The 22,110-nt window shown below is 37.3% G+C and overlaps 1 protein-coding gene across 5 annotated transcripts in view; it reads left to right on the forward strand.

Annotated features, from left to right (window-relative positions):
- Positions 1-353: 353 nt before the first annotated feature.
- asic1c (acid-sensing (proton-gated) ion channel 1c) overlaps positions 354-22,110 on the forward strand; it is a 66,715-nt gene continuing 44,958 nt past the window's right edge. For all 5 annotated transcript variants that reach the window (XM_027020275.2, XM_027020277.2, XM_027020278.2 and 2 more), the window contains exon 1: positions 354-1,756. In XM_027020275.2, coding sequence (XP_026876076.1) covers positions 1,193-1,756 — 564 coding nt within the window. In that variant the 5' untranslated portion in view covers positions 354-1,192. The remainder of the gene's footprint in view (positions 1,757-22,110) is intronic.

Below are 22,110 nucleotides of genomic sequence, written 5' to 3' on the forward strand. Positions count from 1 at the left end.
TCTATGGGGAGTTGAAAATAGTCTATGGATATGAGAGAAAGAAAATCCAGCTAAATGTGCCTCCTGAGAGAAGGATGAAATTGCAATGTTATGCATGAATGATGACAAGGCAACTACCTGTAGCTATACAGCTGAATTGGAGATTGGGGCGCTGCGATTCTCTGTTGTGAAACCCGGAGACAGTGTATTGAGTGAGAGCCCCTTCCGCCCTACCCCCATGCTTTCTCTGTGTGTGTGTCTGTGTGTGTGTGTGTCTCTCTCTCTCTCTCTCTTTCTCTCAACCACACACACACAATATCTGTTGAAGCAGCCGCTCAGCAGTGGGATGGATTCTGACTACTAAAGAGCCAGAGTGAGAGGGAGGGGGAACGGCCAGCGAGCTAACAGCTCACGAAAGAGAGGGAAAGGATTTGTGTACCAGTGTGTGAATCTGCAGACGCAGATCTGAAGGGAGAACACTCACTGTTAGGCAAGACCAGCGTGGCTTTTCAAGAGGTAACCCTCGCTGCTCATTGTGGATCCCGGAGGAATGAAGGGGAGGTACTGACAACCCCCCTCCCCAGCAGTCAAACCCAGGAGGTGGGCTAGGGGGAGGTATATGACCCATCGTTTGCATCTAAGGAGAGGCGTGAGGTGGGGAGAGGAAAACTGAGTAATAGGCACCTTTTAAAAAAATTTTTTCCCATTCACAAATACGCCGCATGCGATAGTCATGGTGATGTAGAGCCAGTCCTTCTGGAAGGATGAGGCAGAGTCCTGTTGGCTGCTGAAGCTTGGTGCCTTGCTCCACGCAGATGTGTCTGTTGCAGTTCCACCTTATTTCCCAGGTTCGTCCGTCTTTTCTTGTCTGTTTGCACTTTTCATTGTGCTTTGTATCTTTGCTCTGAAACTGTGCATGGTTCACACGATTGAAGGATTCAGGCTTTCATTGTGTTTGGAGCTTCCTGAATTGTCAGCTGATTTCAAGACAGAACAAAAGAGAAGCCTATGATAAAAGAGTAACGTGGATGTGAAGCAACCAAACTTGAATACTATAAACTAACAAACAAATATAAACAAGTATAAAAAGGCAAAAAACATTGCTATCAGCTATTATTCTTACAAATCAGTGTACCCTACACTGTTAAGGAGGACAATTGATTTTACTTTCTGTTAAATGGACAAGTAAGTTCTCAGTAGGAACAGAACAGTGATGACAGCCATGAAGACAGACTCAGAAGACAGCATTGAGAGCATCAGGCCTTCGAACTTGCAAGCCTTTGCCAACTCGTCCACGCTCCATGGAATGAGCCACATATTCGCCTATGGACACATGACATTTCGTAGATTTCTCTGGACTCTCTCGTTTCTGGGCTCTCTCGGACTGCTTCTGCTGGTCTGCATGGACAGGGTGGCCTACTACTTTGAGTTCCCACATGTCACCAAACTGGATGAAGTGGCAGCCCCTAACCTCACCTTTCCTGCTATTACTTTCTGTAATCTCAATGAGTTCCGCTTTTCCAAGATGACGAAGAATGATCTTTACCATGTGGGCGAACTGCTAGCTCTACTCAACGAGAACTACCAGATTGCAAACCCACATCTAGCAGAGCCACAAATCCTTGCATCTCTGAAGGAAAAGGCCAATTTTGTCAATTTCAAGCCCAAGCAATTCAACATGACTGATTTCTACAACCGCACCGGCCATGACATCAGCGACATGCTCCTACAGTGCACCTTCCGAGGGGAGGATTGCTTCCATTTCAACTTCAGCACAGTGAGTTGATATGCAGTTTCCACTGAGTTTTTTTCTCTTTCTTTTCTAATATAGGTCTATCTACCTTACCAGGTTCATAAAATGAGGAACGTTTTCTTTGGCTACCATCTAAACTCACAATAGAAAATTGCACTGGTGGTATTTATCTTTTTTGCTGTTAAATATTATCCAGAGTTTTATCTTTTATTCAGTTCCCATGAATGACTTAGTTTAGTAGAAAGTGATAAACAGAACATGGCTAGTCTGAGTGCCATTATGCAAATAATGAGTAAATAAGTGTCTGTAAATATCAGTAAATTATCTGCTATGGCAGCTAATATTGCTTGCTATGCAGTTATAGTGCAGTTTGTAAATAATTGGACAGTGACACAAATGAAGAATGTATACTGGCTGAACTATATAGAAATCATATCCCTCTTTCTGCGTAGTACCCTGATTTCATGGAAACACATCATTAAAATAGTCAACATTAAAATAGTCTTAAATAAAACTATTGTTTATTGCTTGGTTGCAAATCCTTTGTAGCTGAAGGTCTGAAGCCTGAAGTGTGTGACCTGTGACCTATGACCCATGAACCTCTAAGAAACGTCTACATTGGCAGGCCTGTGATGCAGCCACTTTTAGGTTTTTATTTATTTTTTAACAGTCAGTAGGTTTAAGGTCAGATAATTGGCTTGTATAATCTAGACTACTGGACTTTTTTTTCTCTGAGGCATAGCCTACTGCAAATTGTTCCACCATCCACCCAGTGAGGTGAGGTGTTTGATTGCTCTTGAACAGTTAAAAGGCTTCTGTGCTTTTTAGAAATGATTTTGCTGCAGCTGTCATCATCATGATGAGTGAGCAAGTGCCACACTTTACAGATGATGCTTTGGTGTGTGAGCAGTTTCACATTAGATCACTTTCACACCCTCCACTGTTACTTTTTTCCATTAATTTGTTTCTGTATGTCCAATTTGTCCATAAGTCACAAATCTGGAATTTGTTCCAGAGCTCTATTGGCATTGTGGGTTATTTATTTGTTTATTTTATTTATTTTTTGCTTTCTTTAAAGCAAGCCTTGTGTTATTACATCTTAGCATTTGTTTGCATCTTCTGGCAAAGTCTCCCTGTGTATTCTGATATTTTATATTTGAGATAGTCTTCTATGCTTACTTATTGGATATTGTTCTTGACACCTACAGTTTTTCTTCATAACTGAAGGTTTTCCTTTGGTTATGCACTACAGTAATCTTGCATTGTTTGCCATGTTATTTACAATTACTAATCATGAGTGTGTTCTTGATCCTTAACACATCTAATGTTTTGTCTAAGTCTCTGATTTATTCTGATTTTTTAGCTATACAAATGCTTACTTTACTGCTATTAGCACTTCATGGTGAGACAACAGCCGCAGGACAGATGCAAATTCCACATTTAGAATCAACTCTAGACCTTTTGTTAACTCTCTTGTGTATGAATTAATAATGTCATTGCTACACAAAACAACAGACTAGCCAAATGGGTAGTTATGGTTCTTCAAAATGAGGGAAATATGTATAAAAAGGGTCAGGAATTCCTAATGATTCACCAAGTGTAGATACACTGCTGTGTAGCTGACATTCTGCAATTTACCCTTATAGGCTGGGTTTTTAAGGTACTGGAAAATATAGAATAGCATTACCAATAAATAAATACTTAAAATGCATTTATTTATTTATCAAAATAATTTCAGTAAACTACAATGGACACATATTGGAAATGTATATTGTAACAATTTATAATGCAAATAGAACTGAGGTCAAGTTATGTTGTGAAACATTTCAGAGGCAGCTTTGGATGAAGTGGTTCACTGTAAAATGTGATGTCTCTATCATGGCTTCTCAGAATTGTTGCATGCACTATCCTTCTCACATGTAAGGTAACCTCTACCAGTGAAAGACCATTTCCAGTACCAGGACGCTGTCCTGTGCCTTCATCAGAAATCGGAAACTAAATTAGGGTCTGCCAAATATTTTTGTTAAATCCACCAACCTTTCTCTTTTGTTTGTGTGTGTGTGTGTGTGTGTGTGTGTGTTAATTTCATTTGAATTCCAGACTTCTGGTGTACCACTTTATCCTAGCATTTCACTGAGATTTACATTTTTACTTTTTTTAGATTCAGTTTTATATATATGTATATGTGTGTAGTGTATATCTAGCAATCTGTCTGTCTTCTTTCTCTCTCTCTCTCTCTCTCTCTCTCTCTCTCTCTCTCTCTCTCTCTCTGATCTGTGTGTGTGTGTGTGTGTGTGTGTGTGTGTAAACAATGACTTAAAGGTGCCACAGGGTGCCTCAAAATGTTTTTCTCTCTTACACTACGCATTATTCCCAAGGATCTGTTCTCTTCTCTGTTGTTGTATAAAAGTCCTATTAGTATAATGACTACAGAATGTAGTGTTTAACAATCAATGAAATGAACAATAATGATGGAGGTATTTCACTGATGCTAGGATCCTATGATTATACTTTATTTTGAAAAGGCAACCTGAAAAGGCAAACATAGATGGGTATGGTTCATTGTAAAAGATGGATTATGGTTAGAAAATCAGGGTATTGCTCTAGAATTACAGTATGTTAGGACCTTGGGGTTATTAGTCAGCATGGGAGACTCCACAGGCATAATTTAATGAGATTATTATGAAAGTAAAACTGTTAGATTGCAGTTTTATACCTAAGTCAGATGTGGCTTTTCAAGCACATTTGTAAAAATAATGCATAGAGTACTGTTTGATTTCAGCAGTGAGTTTTAACTAGGGAGAAAGCAATACCGTAAGTACGTAAGTACATTAATTCCAATAATGCAGTGATGTAGGGCATGAGTATAAGTAAAACCTCATCATATTTACAAGAGTATTACCATGCTTTTTACAATACAGTGTAAAACACTGTACCATGTACTTCAGTAAGGAAGTTATTTACTTAAGGAGAGTTTACTGATTTGTAACCCTTCTACTTGCAAGAAATTGATGTATTTTGGCATCAGCTCACAAATGCTCATTTCATATCACTGTCTGATCAAATGGTCCCTTGCAAAAGTGGATTTTGCAGATTTGGTAGGTTTTGCAGACCGTTATTGATTCTATCCTGCTTCAAATCACATCCTTTCTGGCAGAGACTTGTTTTGCTTATCAGCTACTTAGGAATCACAGTTGAATCATCCTCATATTGTCTCAATTTAAAGGCTTCTCCTCCATCACTTCAGTAACTGTCCCTATACTTTTTAGTCAGAGATGGAGCTTCTTCATTTACATGAGTGTTGCCTAGCAACAAGGCTTTGCCTCGCCAAAGCAAATCATTCATGGGTAATTGCTTTTGTTGTGCATAATGACAAACACTTGCTAGGTCATTGGATGACACAAAGCAGTCAGTTTTGAAGTATGTGTAAGCGTGTTTGTGTTTGTGCATGTGCATGCATGCGTGCACTTTTCCCCACGACATGACAGGGGTAGGCATGTATGCGTGAGTATTTTTATTTGTGTGTGCGTGCGTGCGTGTGCATGTGTGTTCATGTGCGTTCATGTGTGTGCATACCTGTATGTGTTTTGTGTCTCTAATCGTTGACAGTACATCACCATGCTGAAGTTGGCACCAGGCATATATTTGGATAGGTGTCTTGTTTGGCAGAGCACAGAAGTGTCACCAAGTTATGCATTCCCATGCATGCTCTATGTATTATGCATTCCCATGAAGTACTTTACTTGTAAGATACTGGCTGCAGGTATAGGATCCAGACTGGTTTTGCAGTTTGTACAGCTAGCTACAAGTGATGAAAACGAAACACTTAGAGACCATTTCTAGCCAGTACTACTTATTCTGAATACTGAAATGAATTTGTTGGTTATTTGTAAAATATCTTTACATTAGGAGGGCTTGTATACTGTCTCTTTCATGGCTGAAGATTGCTTCAAAGATGTGCATATAATAATAGGCCAATAATTATTTCTTGTAGCATTCAGCTCAAGGCAGTGTTTTTAAAGGGGCTTCTGCGCAAACTTCACAAACTAAGGCATGTTTCAGTATTAGAGCACATAACAATGTTCTTTTTATCACATTACACAAATAAAGAGTTGCAACCTCTCAAGATTATTGATTAGAAATTCAAGTGGGACCAGTATGAAGCAAAACCTCACACCTGTGCACATATGTTTCCACACTCTTTTGAGCTTTGACCATTAATAATTTTTAAGCTTCTTGGTTTATCGATTACTTTTACATATACAGAACATTAAAGGAACACTGATGAAGGGTGCATTAAAGCAAGAAGTTGAAATCAATAAAACAAGTAATAACACCTAACACTTCACATAAAGGAACATGGTACATTTGGCAGTGATGAAGTGAGCAGACACTACATTTTCCAGCGCTGTGATCAGAGAATGCACATACTGCTGTGCACTGTGGACCAAAATGCCAATATACAAAGGTCCTGGAATACACATGGCTCAGTGCAAACATGCTTTTATTACCGAATATAATGCCTTATGAGTCCACTTATGGCATGAAAAACAATGTTGACATGTTGTTGGAGGTTCTCAACTAATATGTCATCCACTATTCTACAAACATGGCAGTCAGCACCTCACTGTGTGTTGTCAGTAAGTTTTGGTCAGTCAGCTATTCACTGCAGTATCATCTGTAACTTCTATTTCTTGAAACAGGTGATTTTATAAGCTTGTACTGCAATGGTACACTGACAGATGGTACACTGACAGATGAATCAATTCTATGAATTTCATCTTGCAGTCAGTTTGTGGTGAATTTTCACTGTAATAATATTTTTTAAAAAGTTAACTTATCTGTGTCCCAACACTTTTCATAGTGCAGTGTATGTCAGTGTATGTCAGTGTATACGAGTGACACCATGATATGAATTCGGCTCTAATATCTGTGCCAGCTTGATGAACATAAAGGCGTCACCTGTGCTATGAGCAGGTACGAGGCTGACAGCCATGTTGCAGCCCTTCAGCTGGGACATCATTGAAAATGCACTTTCAGTAGTTTCATTAGTTTAATCTTTCTCTCTCTCTTTCTCGGTCTCCCTCTCTCTGTGTGTGTCTCTCTCTTCCTCGAGGGTTATCCCAATCTTAATCATCCTAGTCATATTGGTGGTGATTAGGGTTTTACGGTAAATGCCTGTTGTTTACCCAGGATGATTGTACTTCCAGTGGACTCTTATTGTTTTTGGCAAATGGACTAAAAGTACTTTACCCTTCCTCCATCAAGCGATTTCATTTATAAAAGGCATACCCGAGCTCAGACAAATCAACAGATCAATTTAGTACCAATCAGAGCTCAGCCAATAGATTTTTAAAAGTTTAAAAAGAAATCAATAAGTATAAAATAATTAAAACAATTAGATCGCTACAGAGAATGCAATTAACATACACTCTTAAAAGCTAACTTTGACAGTTGAAATGCAAAGCAAAGTTGTCATTCATAGCTTGCAGCTGAAACTACGCATGCAGCTGAGACATTATAGGGTTCCCTTCATCTGCTTTGACCAGTGTATAGACTGACCTCTGTCAGATGCTCTTTGTGGACTTCGAATTAACTTGTGTATTAAAATGTGCCTTACTTTAGCCTGCAGTACCATGTATTAGAACATAATGATGCTATAAATGCCAAAACCAATGAAACTGACAAAGCCCCATGTTTGATGATATGCAATTTTGATATATCAGTGCAATTATGTTAAAAGCCATAGAAATGAGTCAGTAGCATACACTACTGAAGGGAACTAAAGGGACCACACATTCCTTTTACTATATTTTACATGCTTTAATTTAATTTATTCAACAATATTAGAATAAGTAATACTGATGGTAGTCAGTGTGATTTACTGTAAGTGGCCCCTTTCTTTCCGGTTTCCATCAAGTACCCAAGAGAACTGTTGTTGGATCTATTAGTACTTCCTAAATGGACTCAATTGTCCAACTTTGAACATGAGTGAAAGTATCACTTTGTGAATTATTAAGTATCTTAGTGTACTTTCCCAAAAATGCAATTATCAGAGTTTACATCTTAGCTTGTCAGCTAGTAGAAGAGTATCTCCAGCTGTATTCCTATACCTTTCTCTGGTTACTCTTCTGTGATCCGTTATTTAGAGCAGCAGTAACCTCAGTAATAGGATCAATATCAGGGGCAAGTGCAACATTTTATCTTCACATAAATAACTTGTCTGACCTTGAGGTAGAATGAAGCAAATTGGTATATATTTTTTATTCTAATGAAATATTTTTGAATGGAAGCATACCAATAAAGATTAGGTATGCATAAAAAATCTCAAAGTGAGCTATGGTGGCTATAACATGCAGTGACTTGCAGAAATGCATCACTGCCCACAACATTAAATCAAGCATGGGGTATTAAAATTCTAAAATATACAAGTATCATTTTCTTTGTCAGGTCTCACCATAAAATTGAATTAATAGATCACCTGTTACATTGCTATATTTAGAACTAATTAGTTTCTAAAATATTTTTGTGATCTTTAAAATTATTATTATTATTATTATTATTATTGTTATTATTATACCCCAAGAAAGTGTATGAGAGGTCATCTTTGCACCATCTCTAAAAGCAAGCAGTTGATTTATAAACCATTTTTACATTTTCCTAAATGCTGAAACAAAATATGTTGTTGAAGTTTAGTGCTGGAATATTCCTTTAAGACAATTCTATAAAGTGTTGCAATAGAGTGGGGGGACCGCATCAAGAGCTCTTTTGGGAAACTCAGCTAATAATGGTCTGTTCAGGCCCTATCCAGTGCCCTTACCCTCTTAAGTGTAACAGTTAAGAGGCTAAGTTTGTCTATAATATGTTATAGACAACCAGTCAAAGGGCCCTATCTCTGGTAGCATGAAACCCAAGGCAGCACCATTACGTTGCTCCTAGGTCAGTTTGCCTTAAATTACTTTCACTTGAGGGTCCACTGTCTAATAGATCTATGTCAAAAAGGTCAAACCAGTCCATATGCTTAAAATCAAATGCAGAAATCCCCAGGGGCAGAATTTGCCTAAATGGCTAAGTGATTCCAGATTGAATGAAGACCAATGGGCTCTTTGCAACTCTGCAGAAGTGATGGCAGATTTTCATTAGTAAGCTGACTAATGGATGGTATATAGCTGCATGTTTTGTCATGCATAACTACTTTTGCCGAAGAACTGTCAACAATGGATTTATGGAACAATGGATGCCATCTCACTAGGCTAGGGATTGGACCTTGACTGGACCTTGGCTTCAGTGCTATGCCGATAATTGAAATAAATGGGTACATTTCTTAAATGGTTATAGGTGATTGCAATAATTACATATTGCAAAAATAACTGCAGTTTTTTTAACTTTCTAAAACTTTTTTTAAAAAGTTGCTATGACGGAGACTGTCACACCCTGAAGGATAGGGTAATGTGATGTAGGCTGTCACTCAGGAAGGTAAATGTTTGTTCTGGCTGCTGAGACAGAGAGCTGACTCTGTCTATTTGTCAGAACACATGTTTACTGCCTGCAAGATTTGGGTTCAAGACAGGTGTGTTCACTGCCCTCAACTGTTACTACAGTGATACATTGGGTTCTCAGACTAAAGCATCAAAACACTATTCTATTCTTGTCATTTAAGAGGCAACATACACACCTGAAATCATCCTGTCAACAAGGGCTTTGGGTTTTGGAGATGGTAAAAGAACATGCAGAAAAAGTTCAATCTTATTAGAGAGGCATGTTTTAAGAACAAGATTATACATTATAATGAAGAGAAACACTGAGTCTTCTAAAGGAGCTCAAGGATGTTTAATAACTTTTTATTTGTTTTATGGGTGGAGACAGATTGGCATTAACCTAGAACAAGCCACCAAATGCAATGTGTTACATATATCATACCCAATTAGCCAATACTGATTTTCAGAATGGATGGGGTCCAATAGTCAATCCAACAAATGAATCCTGTCAAAGGCTACAGGAAAACAATTTTGTATATATGAAAATGAGACCATGTTGATAAGTGTCATGTTATGGTGTGTTGTATGCATGCAGTTAAGTCCCTACCCTTACATCCCGACCTAATGAAGGGTTATAAGCTTTGGTGGACTGGAGCCCCCTGACAGCTAATTCTTTCAATTATTCTGAACTCCATGGAGCCTTGCTGTGCAGTGCAATATTTTTTACCTCATCATTGGTCTTTACTTCTCCATTCAAACATCCCATTTCTTTTACATATCATCCATGTTAATGAATGACTTTAGATATAAAATGTCAAATGTGTTCTATCACAGTTAAAACTCAAGACTTTGTAAACGTTTCACCACAAAGCCCTGGTGTTTGGAATGGTATATAATCCTTAACTTTCATTGATAAAAGACAATGGTGTTGCATGTAAAACACATTGTAAACTTTTAGTGTTGTCACCTAACAATGAGCTCATGCCTCCACCTTTCTTAAAAAACACATACTTCATATGCACTTCATATTTTTGAGATGCTCTATGTTAATTATCCTACAATTAAAAATATTCCCATATGCTGAAAAACAATGTTTGTGTTTAATGATCACAGTCATTACTGGGTGCAGTATTTGAGATTTTCATGTTATCTTGATAATTGTGCTGATAAGAGCACTAGTATTTTCCATGAGACTCATTAGGCTTCTGAAACTGATGTCCTCACAAGGGACCTTATTTTATTAAAATTCTCCCTTAATAAAGAGAGAAAATTAGGCCTTTATATAACAATTGTGTCTTCAAAGTACATTTTGTCCCCTGTTGACAGATCTAGTTCTAAATTTAACCAATATCAAGTTTGACAATATTGGTGAGTTTGGGGGATTCCCAATAGTGTATTAATTTCCTATCTATCCACTTTTTCAGTTATGACATGTTTGCATATTGTCAGTGTTAGTTTGCCAGAACACATTTAGTGGCCTTTCACATTTAAATTGGTTGCTTAGTGACCACTCTCTGTCAAACTAAAATTACCTCAGTAAATTTACACACTGAGACCATTGAACCTTTCAAAGCCCAACACTTCCTGGTTTAAGTCCACATAGTGAGTGTTCCTACTTTGATTTTGCTGCAGGTGCAGGTTTGTGCTGAATGGTGCTTTAATTGTAAAATGTGTTTATAAGTCCTGATAAGTTACTAAAATTTGTCAAAGAAATATTAACATTGCAATATGTTTTAATTCAAAAGTCTGTAGAAGCATTTGGCAGAGCATTGATGCCATATGATGCCACTTGTCTCTTGCCTTCTCTTTAGAGTAAACTGCATTTCAGCAAAACTTCAGCATTTCTAATAATCTTCTTGAACTGTCTTGACTTATCAGTAACCAGTCCAACTCATGTTGGTTCTTACATTGTTTTAAATATTTTTATGTGAAAACTGAAATTCTCAACTGAACTATTCACATTCTTCTCATAGCTGAAATTCTGCCTGAACATGAACAGCTGTACATGTTATACTTGGTCAGTGTGAAGGTGCCTCCCTGCCAGCTGTCTGGCAGTGGTGGCATGCACATGGCCTTTTGTTTATGTTGTGCTTTTTTGGTGCAGTGCTGTATGCTTTGGTTTTGTGCCAGGCCAGGTGACTTATGTTCAGTCACATTCACTGCATCACTTGCAGTGTTGATATGTCATTATATATGTTGTTGTTCCTTTATGTGCCCTTTGTATTCGTATGGCTGGTTGTCAATCATTAAAGTTATATTTAATGCTTTCTTTAGTTCCTTTTGTGCATGCTTATGCTCTAATTATTTGCATTGAACTCTTCAGATAGACTTGCATTTGCTTCCTTCTTTTTGTACGTTCTTCCATAACAGTCAGTATTTCAGCATGTCATGCTCAGACTTTATTATAGGCCATAGGCTTATCTCTTATACTTTGTAGGATTTAGGTGCCTCTGCTTAATTCTATTTTGTAACTTTCATATCAAAATCCCTATCCAGTGTCACCCAGAGGAAGATGGATTCATCTTGTGAGTTGTTGCTCAAAGTGTAAGTGTTTCATGCCATCTCAAAGAGCTTTAATTCCCATTGGGGCCTTTGTTTTGCCCTATTCAGTATAAAACCTAATTTTTGTGACTGTCTGTTATTACAATTCTATAACATGAAATTGCATTAAATTCCAAGCCATTTTTACAGTGATTTTACCCTTTATTTCCTCTTAACTACAGTACAACTACAGAGGTGAAGTAAATCTTGCTATAGAAATTGTCTTCATTATACTTGCCAGAGGTCATCATATTGGTTTAAGCTTCATTGTTTTACTATAACAAGTGCAGCTTTACTCCCCTTGTTGGTTAATTGTCTTCTATCACAAGGGGGCTGTATACGAGAAAGAGCAAATATGTATAAAAGGAAGTACAAAAAGTGGTAGAGAGGTTTTCTGGTTTGGATTGTAGCACCCTCAATGGATTTGTGCAAATTGACTTCATCTCCTTGTTGGGAAACCTTCTGGTTTTGTGCTCAGTGTACAGTTGGTTTGCTTGTTTATGCTTTACAAACCATTCTACAACTGTTTGAGCTGGTTTGTGCTATATTAATGCTGTACTAAGAGCTATGCCAATGTTAATAGATGGTTTGGATGGTTTGGACATCTGTGGGTTCTGTAAATTCTGAAACATGAAAGCAGATTGAAAGCCTAGCAGGCAAGGTAGATGCTACTGATGGGTTAGGAGGTTGGCTACACTTGGATGACCTTCTAAAGCATTGGCCATCAGTATGTATCAACAAGCTTGGGCATACAACAGTAGTCCTACATTATGTTATCACTGTCGATGAGATCCTGGTATGCCACAGACCATATAGGGTTTCTGTTGAAAAGCAACAAGTCATCAAGGAGACCATTGGTGATCTTCTACAAAAGGGGAACATTAGGCCTTCTACATAAGCTTGGGCCATACCTGCTTTTCTTATACCCATAACAGATGGTGGGATCAGATTCTATGGGTCTATCATCAGCCTAATTCAAACATCCACTTGGATGGTTATTCTATGCCACAAGTGCAAATAATACTTGAGTCTTTAGACAGTGTAACAGTAATCAGCACCCTAAACTTGAAGAGCAGATATTAGCATGTGGACCTGGAACATGACAGTGTACTCAAGATTTCATTTGCCACCTGTGAGGGCCTATTTAGTTCTTGTTCCTTAAGTTTGGAAATTATTGAACAAGTTATGGGGTAGATTTTGTTTTGTATATATTGATGACATTGAAGTCTATTCATCTTCACCCAACATCATATTCAAGACGTTTTTGAGTGTCTCCATAATGCTAGGCTGACCCTCAACCTCAAGAAGTATAATTTACTGCAAAAGGCACTAATTTTCATGGGTCATGTGATTTCAGCACAATATATCCACACAGAATTCAGCAAAGTAGAGGCAGCGCATACGTTCCCTGAACCAAAGTTCCTTGAAGGTGGTCAAAGATTCTTGGGGCTATAGGTGGCTAGCTGTGGTGTGGGCTATTGAAAACTGGAGGACACTTCAAAGTAGTTACCGACCATGCAACATTCACTTGGGTTTTCAATAACCCCAAGCCTTCTTGAGGAAAAATTAATGCAACTCTGGACAGAAATAAATGTTGTGACATTGCAGAAGCTTGTGGAAACGATGCCACAGTGAATGCGTACCGTAATCAAAGCTAAAGGTGGTCCAACAAAATATTAGTGTGTGAACTTTTTTTTGGCCAGGCAGTGTATATTAAATTCACCAATAATGCCAATATTATTTATTAAGGACAAAAGTCTGCATAAACTCACATAAAACCCCACAATTTGAGCCCAGAGTCAAATAGATAAGAAATACGCTAAAGATTTTTTTTCCTCATTTTTATTCATATTTGCAGTCAACACCTGCTTGCAACATTCAGTACCTTTGAAAAAAGATACACTCTCTAATGTTACCATGCAGCCATCGAAAAATCTCATCTACAACTATTTTACTACTATGTCATGAGGGAAAGGTTGCATTAATGCTTTAGGTCAAAGAAAATGTAATGAAAAGACCAAGACAAAACAAACAGATATTGTTATTCAGTATAAAAATCTATTAAATAGTGATCCCATATTCATGAAGGCTGATTAACTGGTATGTCTGCCTAACAACACAGGGCCTACATGATCACACGTACATTTTCCTCAGGTTCCCAGAACGAAGGCCACCAGGCTTGCAGTATATTCTAGGAGACAGTGCTTGAAATTGTAAGTTGCTGTGGATAAGCTGAGCTAAAACTCTCCCTTGATTTTTATTAAACACCTAAGGTTTTTAGGCTGAAACTTTCAGAAATCCCACAAGGCCTCCTGTACCATCATTAGCTTGCATTAGAAGTAAGGATCGTACAATTAAAATGGAAGATTAAGCAATAAACTAAAGTGTCTGCTGATTCTGCACAACAGCAGTAAAACATACTCAGAACATGGATAAAATAAACAGGATGCCAGTAAACACTGGTTTGGTCCTTGTTCATTGTGTTTTCATATGAACTATTTTTCTTTATATATGTTTATTTTTTTTTTTTAGTTAAATCCATTTTAACCTTGCTGTTGATTTCAGCTATTCTGAAATACTTTTATACTGCAATTCTGGCATGCATGCACAAAATGGAAAGGACTACAAAATAAACATCTTAAAAGAGCCTGATCTGCTAGGAGCAAAATACTGACTTCTCACATTAGAAAAGAGTATAATACTGCTGAAATGTATTAGAATTTTTCAGTACTTTTGATCGAATAAAGCAAAAACCTTCAACATAGCTCTGCCATGTGTTGTGTTAAAGTCCAGAAGCTCAGCCACCTGATAAGAGTCTAGGAAGGACACTGCAACATGGTTTCCCTGGCAACCCTGTATGGCTTATAGCTATGAAAATGCCTTAGACCTTTAATGACATGTTTACACACTGAAATCAAATAGAATATCTTTTAGTCATTTTATTAATCTTTTCAATACCTGAACCTCAAGAAGCTCTGATCTTTGGCTAGGAGTGCTATCTTACAGCAAGATATTTAAACAAGGGCCAAAAATTCACAGTGAGTTCATTTTCAGTTTGGCTCAAATACTATACTAGTAAATGCATATTGCAAAAAAGTAAATACTTTTAAAAAGTAAAAAGTAAGAGGCAGCACATCTTTTCAGTTGGAGACAGAAGTGATCAGTATCAATGAGAGCATTTAAAAAAACATTATACACTTAGCCCCTTGGGTTTCTTTCTTTACATATATAAATTTATCTTGCAGAATTGTGACATTTACAGCTATTTATTGTTTGCTATGCTGAGGTTAAGGCCACACATTAAACAGCTTATATCATAATGTTGCCATGAGAACAGAGAAACAGAGGTAGCAGCAGCAGTAGTGAGCATTGCGGTAATCTAACACTCGTGCCCATGTTTTATTGCACGTACCAATATTTGCAATTACAATCAAAAATTGTTTAACTTTATAGGAGGAGCAAATACAGATTAATCATCCAGTCAAAGTGAGTTGTTTTTATCTGTGCGCATTCAGCATTCCATAGCTTCCACCTCTTCAGCTTGCTGCCTTCCCACCAAGACTGCTCTCTTTGTCGAGGTGCAGGAGAAAACAGAGGCTCTCTGATTAGCCATGTACAATGCATTAATCTCTGTGGAGACAATGAAGAGTCACATGGCTCATAGAGGGTGAGAGGCTATTAGAAATTTTAATTTCATTACCAAGTGAAATTAAATGGATCCTGGTTTTGGATAAAATACAAGAGCAGTTGCACATAACGATAATAAAATCACTCTGCAACCTTCAGAATGAAGTAATGGCAGCGTTTTATGTCTTTGAAATAAGGGATTTGAGCTTTCGCACAACACAGAAATCAAAGACATTTTCTAGACAAGGGTGTTATAAGGATGTTATAAAGCTATTTTGGGGAAATATAATGATTTATGGTTTTGTCTCTCAGACTTTTATAATCCACCACACTATTCCAGAAGCATGGGAAATGGGTCCAAATATTCTGTTTTAAACAGAATAGCATGGCTCATTTGCAGATACAGCACTATTAGTCTACTTAGATTACACTGAAATTAAATTCATTCAGACTGATGACGAACACACATGAAAAACAAATACGTTTCATCCACTAGTCTATCAAGGAGATAGGATTATTCAGGATGATTCAGATCTAAGTTAGACTGCTTTAATTGGATGCTTGAATGCAAACTCCGTACTGTGAAAATGACACGTTTTCATCAATTTTGCCAGAAGATAGCCAGCTTTGGGTTGCTGAGTCAGACATTTCTGTTAATAGCGCTGCTAGCTGGTGGACATATCTAAATGGACAAATATGCTTCAACATTAGTGGTCCTAGTAAATTACTTTGATTTTAATGTGCAGCTGTATATTAGTTGTACAACTTAGTCTTGAAGTTAAATTGTAGCAGACTTTTTTAATCGTAACATATCTTAACAATTGTGACTACTGCAGATGTTCAAATATATAAATTATGATAACCCTAGCCCTTCTCTTTAAGGTAATGTTGATGAGCCAAATCAGCTGTACCGCACATATCCATACTACACTGTGATTTCCATGCCTTTAAAGCAGTAATATGATCTTAAGAGTGGTCATTAACCAAGATGTACAAAGAAATACAATAATTTAACCTGAATGGGTCACTGCAGCTGTGTAGCAGTCCAGATCAGTGTCCACAGCGATGCTTGGTAGTAGAGCATGCCTTGGACTGCAAGGTAGAAAAGCTGTGCTCACTCCATTGGCTACTGAAGAGATACTCTGACCCAATGCCTTTTGTATTGCTGACTTGGTTGTTTAAGGTCCAAAAGGAGATCATTTCTATTGTAAAAAAAAAAAAAAAAAAAAAAAAAAAAAAATATATATATATATATATATATATATATATATATATATATATATATATATATATATATATATATATATATATATAGTATAGACTTCATGCTTTAATTTTATTTATTTATTTATTTATTTTTGTGGTGAGAAACATAAACCAATCCCATACAGTATATGCATGCTAATTTCATAGTATTAATGTCAGGAGCTACCTACAGCTTTGTTGCATATTAAAGAATAATTATAACACAGGCCCTGATGGCAAAACAAAGTCAAGGTAATATGACCATCTGGCTGATTGTAGGAAGTTGTTAAAATGTAGACTACTGGCTCATTCTTTATCTTTTCTGGGCAAATTCACTTTTAAGAAGGTTATACATTTATGCTATTATTGAGCTATATATGTCAAAAAAGTGCCTCAGCTAGATTTATGTGAAATTGCCAAGTGGCTTATATAGTTTAGTCAATGTTTCAAGATCAAAAATAAAATACAAAAAAAAAAAAAAAAAAGGTTCTCAAAAGTAAAATGCAAAAAAGGATCAGGTTCCACATTCCATTATTAGATCTTCAATTATTGATTTATTAGTTGAGATTAGTAATTTAAGGTGGTGTTATGCTCCAGATTTTTCATTGTTCAGTCTAAACCATTTCCTCAGATAACCTTTAAAATGTGCATTTCTATTGTGAGTACTGATTAAAAGACTAATAACTGATGTTTTGGTCATCATTATATCACTGAAAGAATGAAGAATTCAGACAAAATAACTATAATAGTGAGGATGTTCTTACAATTGATGCTTCTTGTATTATAACTGAAGTGTGAAAGAATGTTATGAAATTTCCCTTTACAAGCATTGCCAATATTACTGATTAATTTCATTAGTGAATTGGTGTCATTTGTGAATTGATGAATGTTATGTTTATCCTCAGCGGCCATGCAGAAATGATTTTCAACACATGACAGAGTGGCAGGCCATGGGACAATGATCTTTAAATGTGTTAACTGAAGAGTAATGTTTTGAACTCTCCAAGTGGTGGCAGTACCAAATTACCCATTTGTAATTTGCACGTGTTTATCACAGAGCTGTGCGAGGGAGCACTGTTTGTACTTTGCAAATGTTATCATCCGTTTAAATATCACAGATCATTTGTATTCTGCATTTGTGAGCTCTCTGAGGAAGGTGACTGAGAGGCAGGGGGCTGGCATTGTGGTATCCACTGTTTATCAAATAAATAAGGTGAACTTGCAGTGCCGAATGTCATGTTACATTTACACGGCTGAGGACTTTGGTTTGGTTTAAAATAGTTTAGAATAAGGTAATGCTGAAAAAATCAGCCAACAGACCTGCAAAACGTGCAGGGCAATGGTATACCAGGCAGCATTAGAATAAATAGGGATTTTGTGAATTTTGCAGTATTGTACTACCACTATAGTTTCAAACCATGTTCTCATCCAGCTGTGGAAGGGTGTAAATTCATATTTTAAATTTCCTGTTTGTCCATTCCAATTATACATAATAAAATGTGTAACAATGAACAGATAAGAATTAATAAATATATTTTATGGATCTTCCACATAAATCTATAAGCAGTATCCTTATTCAGCAGTGAAAAATCCAAACAGTAGAAACAGGAGAGAAAGAGTCTGGGGATGCCTCATTAACTTCTTGCAGGTTTTTTGTTGTAGTGTCTGCTGGTTTGTGGAAATAAAACTGTCATACATCATACATCTAGCTTCAGTCTATTTTAACAATCAAATTGCTCTGTCAGTGTGCTGCACTAAATGCAGCATTTGTTTGAGTGTACAACTGGGATATCGGTTTTGTGAAAGTTTTTTATGGCATCATTGTGACAAAGGCTGAGGTCTCAAACCCAGGTCCCAATGGCGGCAAGCCAGAGCAACCATTTTACCTTCCTGAGTGACATTCACCTTCAAGGAGTGATGGTCTCCATCACACTGATTCACCTTTAAGGAGTGCACATGACATTTTCCATGTGTCCTTCATGCATCCCTTCATTAAAGGTCACACCCATGCTGTTCAACAGGGGTTCACACTGGGTTTTGTACCTCACAGTGGGGGTTCATTAACCATGGGTATGCTCCTGATGGCCTCAAAGTACCAGCACACTTCTGGCACCATTTGTGAAAAAGGCTGAGGATGGCAACCACAAACAAGTCCTGCAGGTGGCAAACATGCTCTGACCACAAGGCCAAAGAGCCAGCTCTCTGGCACAGCAGCCAGAGCACCCATTTTACTTTCCTGAGTGACGGTCTCCATCACCACCCTCACCTTCAGGGAGTGATGGTCTCCATCATAATCATACTTTCTAGCATATTGATGTTGTACCGGGTCACAGAATACATTTCTAAACTTACAAGTTTTAGGTCCACATTAGAAAACTATTTAACAAGGTTTCCTTATTCAGAAATAATTAATGCTGAAAAAAAAAACAATAGTAGATTATTAAATGGATTTATGAAAACAGAAGAAAAAAATGCATATGAGAAGAAAATTATATGCATTTAGCTTCCATGTTGCCTTATGTGAGTCAAAAAGCTGCATATCATTTGAATTTGATGAGTCATTTGGTGTTTTGTTGTGATTTTTAATACATTTCAGTAAATACAACCAAGATAATATTCCACGAGAAGGCCCTCATTCCATTCATGACAGCTGGAGAGTCCCAGCATGTCAAAGTGATTTTCCACACATTCACGCCTCATTCCAGTCTGAGCCGATGATTTGCTGCCACACACACACACACACGCCTGTCATATTGGTAAGCTAAGAGAGGCGCAGAGCTGTGTGCTATCATCACTGTACGGACTTGAGCCTTTGAAATGGTGGTAATTACCTTCTTCCCTGTCAGGCTAAAAATAGCATCAATGAACAGTACAGCAAGCAGAATCAGAGTCTACAAACTCCACTAGCCACATGTGGTTAAGGAAGATGTGGTTGTTTGCTGTCAGACTAAACTGTTCTCAGTCATCGAAGACCATGTTTGAAAATATACTTCATCTAAATCCTGACTCAACTGAGTGGGTCTTGATAAATGACTTTGGACAAGCAGCACAGACATGAGAGTCAGTGGCCTGTGAAGTCAATTTATCTTTAGTGTCTGAATTGTGTCTAGGAAACACAGAATACAATACTGTATCAATGAACTTAGCTTACTCTGCTCAACAACCTCAAATACCTCAGTCCCACTTAGGTACACTGGGTTTTGAGATGCTGTGTTGGATTGTAGAATTATCTTGTGAAATGTTCTATTTACTATTACACTCACTTAATCCCCTCATATGTAATTATAAGCAAAATTTTAAAAAATGAATAAATATAATAAAACATTTTGTTAATTGGAAAAAAAAATCTTAAAACAGATACTATCCATGGCTAAATTGCAAGGTTACATATAAAAACAAACTGATAATACAGTGTCTTTATACAATGTGTTTTGGAGATTTTGAAATTCACTTTTCTCATTGCAAATTGATGATAGAAGCAATGGCATCTTGTATTTCTTATTTATTCATTCAGTTTACTTTATTACTTTGGCCTGCATATTTTGATCTTTCACTGTAGGACTATAATATTGATTATAGATTTGTAAAGTGAGCATGTTGCCATCAGTTCACATGTAATTTAGTTCACAGGACAGCTTCTAAAACCAGTACTAAATCCAACCTTGTAAACCTTTTCCTGATAGGCCTTTAAATATATCTTATGGAATTAACGCTCACACACAACTTTACATCCTTTTATGTGATAACTACTGATGTTTTCTCACATGCTTGAGATGCATGTCAACATATTAAAATTTTATAGACACACTGCAACACAGCTTAAACTGTAACGTTGGCCCGAGTGCTGCAGACTCCCTTGACATGGTGAAACATTAATTAATGAATAACATAAAAGACAATGGTGGCACTCAGACATAGTAACAACATTAAACACAAACACACTTAAACGGAACATCAACATGAACACGCATAAACAGTTTACATCAGCACTAACACCTACACTAACAGGGACATAAGCAAAGATATCAATAACAACCAACGAACAGGCTCACACAGACGGGGGTTTAAATAAACAGAACACTGAACCCCGTGCAGGTGTGTGCCACTTGAGCCAGGCGTGGCTACATACACATGTGAACCCCCTGCACGCAGGCCATACCATGTGACTCATGGGGAGGGGGGTGCATCCCGTGACATAAACAAGCATCTGTGTTACTTAAAAATGCCTTTATTTAATTTTTGAAATACATTAAGATAGCATACTTTATGTGAAGTTTGTTGGTATTAATTATAAATTAATACACACATACATACATACATACATATATACAAACATATATATATATATATATATATATATATATATATATATATATATATATATATATATATATATATATATACACACATATATATATACCACTTTTTACAACAGATATTGTCACAAAGCAGCTTTACAAATGTTCAAGTCCAAGCCACCAGTGAGCAAGCCAAGGAGCACAGTAGCAAGGAAAATCTCCATAGCGCATTTTGAAGAAACCTTGAGAGGAACCAAGACTCGGGGGGGGGGGGGGGGGTTTCATCCTCCTATGGCTGACAATGCTCACCACAATAATAACAATTTTAAGAAAAAAGTAAATTAAAAAAAAAAGAGAAAATAACTAATTAGTATCTAATCCAACTTTCTAGAAGTCCTAGTCTTGTCTTGATGGTGTGCATGTGTCCGAAACCCATCCCGCAAGAGAACGTCCATTAAGGGCAATAGGCAAGTAATTGGCTAGGGTGGAGGTGTGGTGGGCTACAGCAGGGAACATCAGGGGGTAGTGGGTGTAGCCATGGCATCTGAGACGGGTTGAGGCTCAGTAACATCATGACATCAGGGATAGGTGTACCTTGGCAGAAAGAGAGACTAGATAATTAGACATGTTCAGGTATGAGGATGTGTAAATTAGGGAACTATAATGTGCAATGATGGACTCTGGCAGATCTCGCTATGGCAACACAGCTGAAAGGAAAGAGCCAGAAGGAAACACAGGCATGAGGCACCCTGGAACACGCCACTCTCAGTCAACAAACTTGAGGGACAAAAGAGAGGTGAAGTAACATCTTCATAACATTCCAGTTTACCATAACTCTCAATGCCCATGGACCCCTAGAGCTACACTTTTACCTAATATGGGACGTAGTTAATAAAATGCCTGACTATACAGATGTTCAGCATAGCCTTAAATATTGAGATTGTGTCTGAATCTCAAACATTTACAGGAAGGTTATTCCATAGTGTGGGAGCTTTATAGGAAAAGGCTGTGCCTCCTGCGGTAGATTTTTATATTCTTGGTACTAGTAAAGAGCCTGCACCTTTTGATCTAAGCAGATGTGGTGGATCGTAATGCACTAAGAGTTCTCTAAGATACTCTGTGGCAAGACCATTCAGTGCTTTGTAGGTATTAGAAGTATTTTATAATCTATACAAAATTTTACTGGGAG

This window comes from Electrophorus electricus, chromosome 10 (genome assembly GCF_013358815.1).
Source record: "Electrophorus electricus isolate fEleEle1 chromosome 10, fEleEle1.pri, whole genome shotgun sequence".
NCBI classification, from domain to species: Eukaryota; Metazoa; Chordata; class Actinopteri; order Gymnotiformes; family Gymnotidae; genus Electrophorus; species Electrophorus electricus.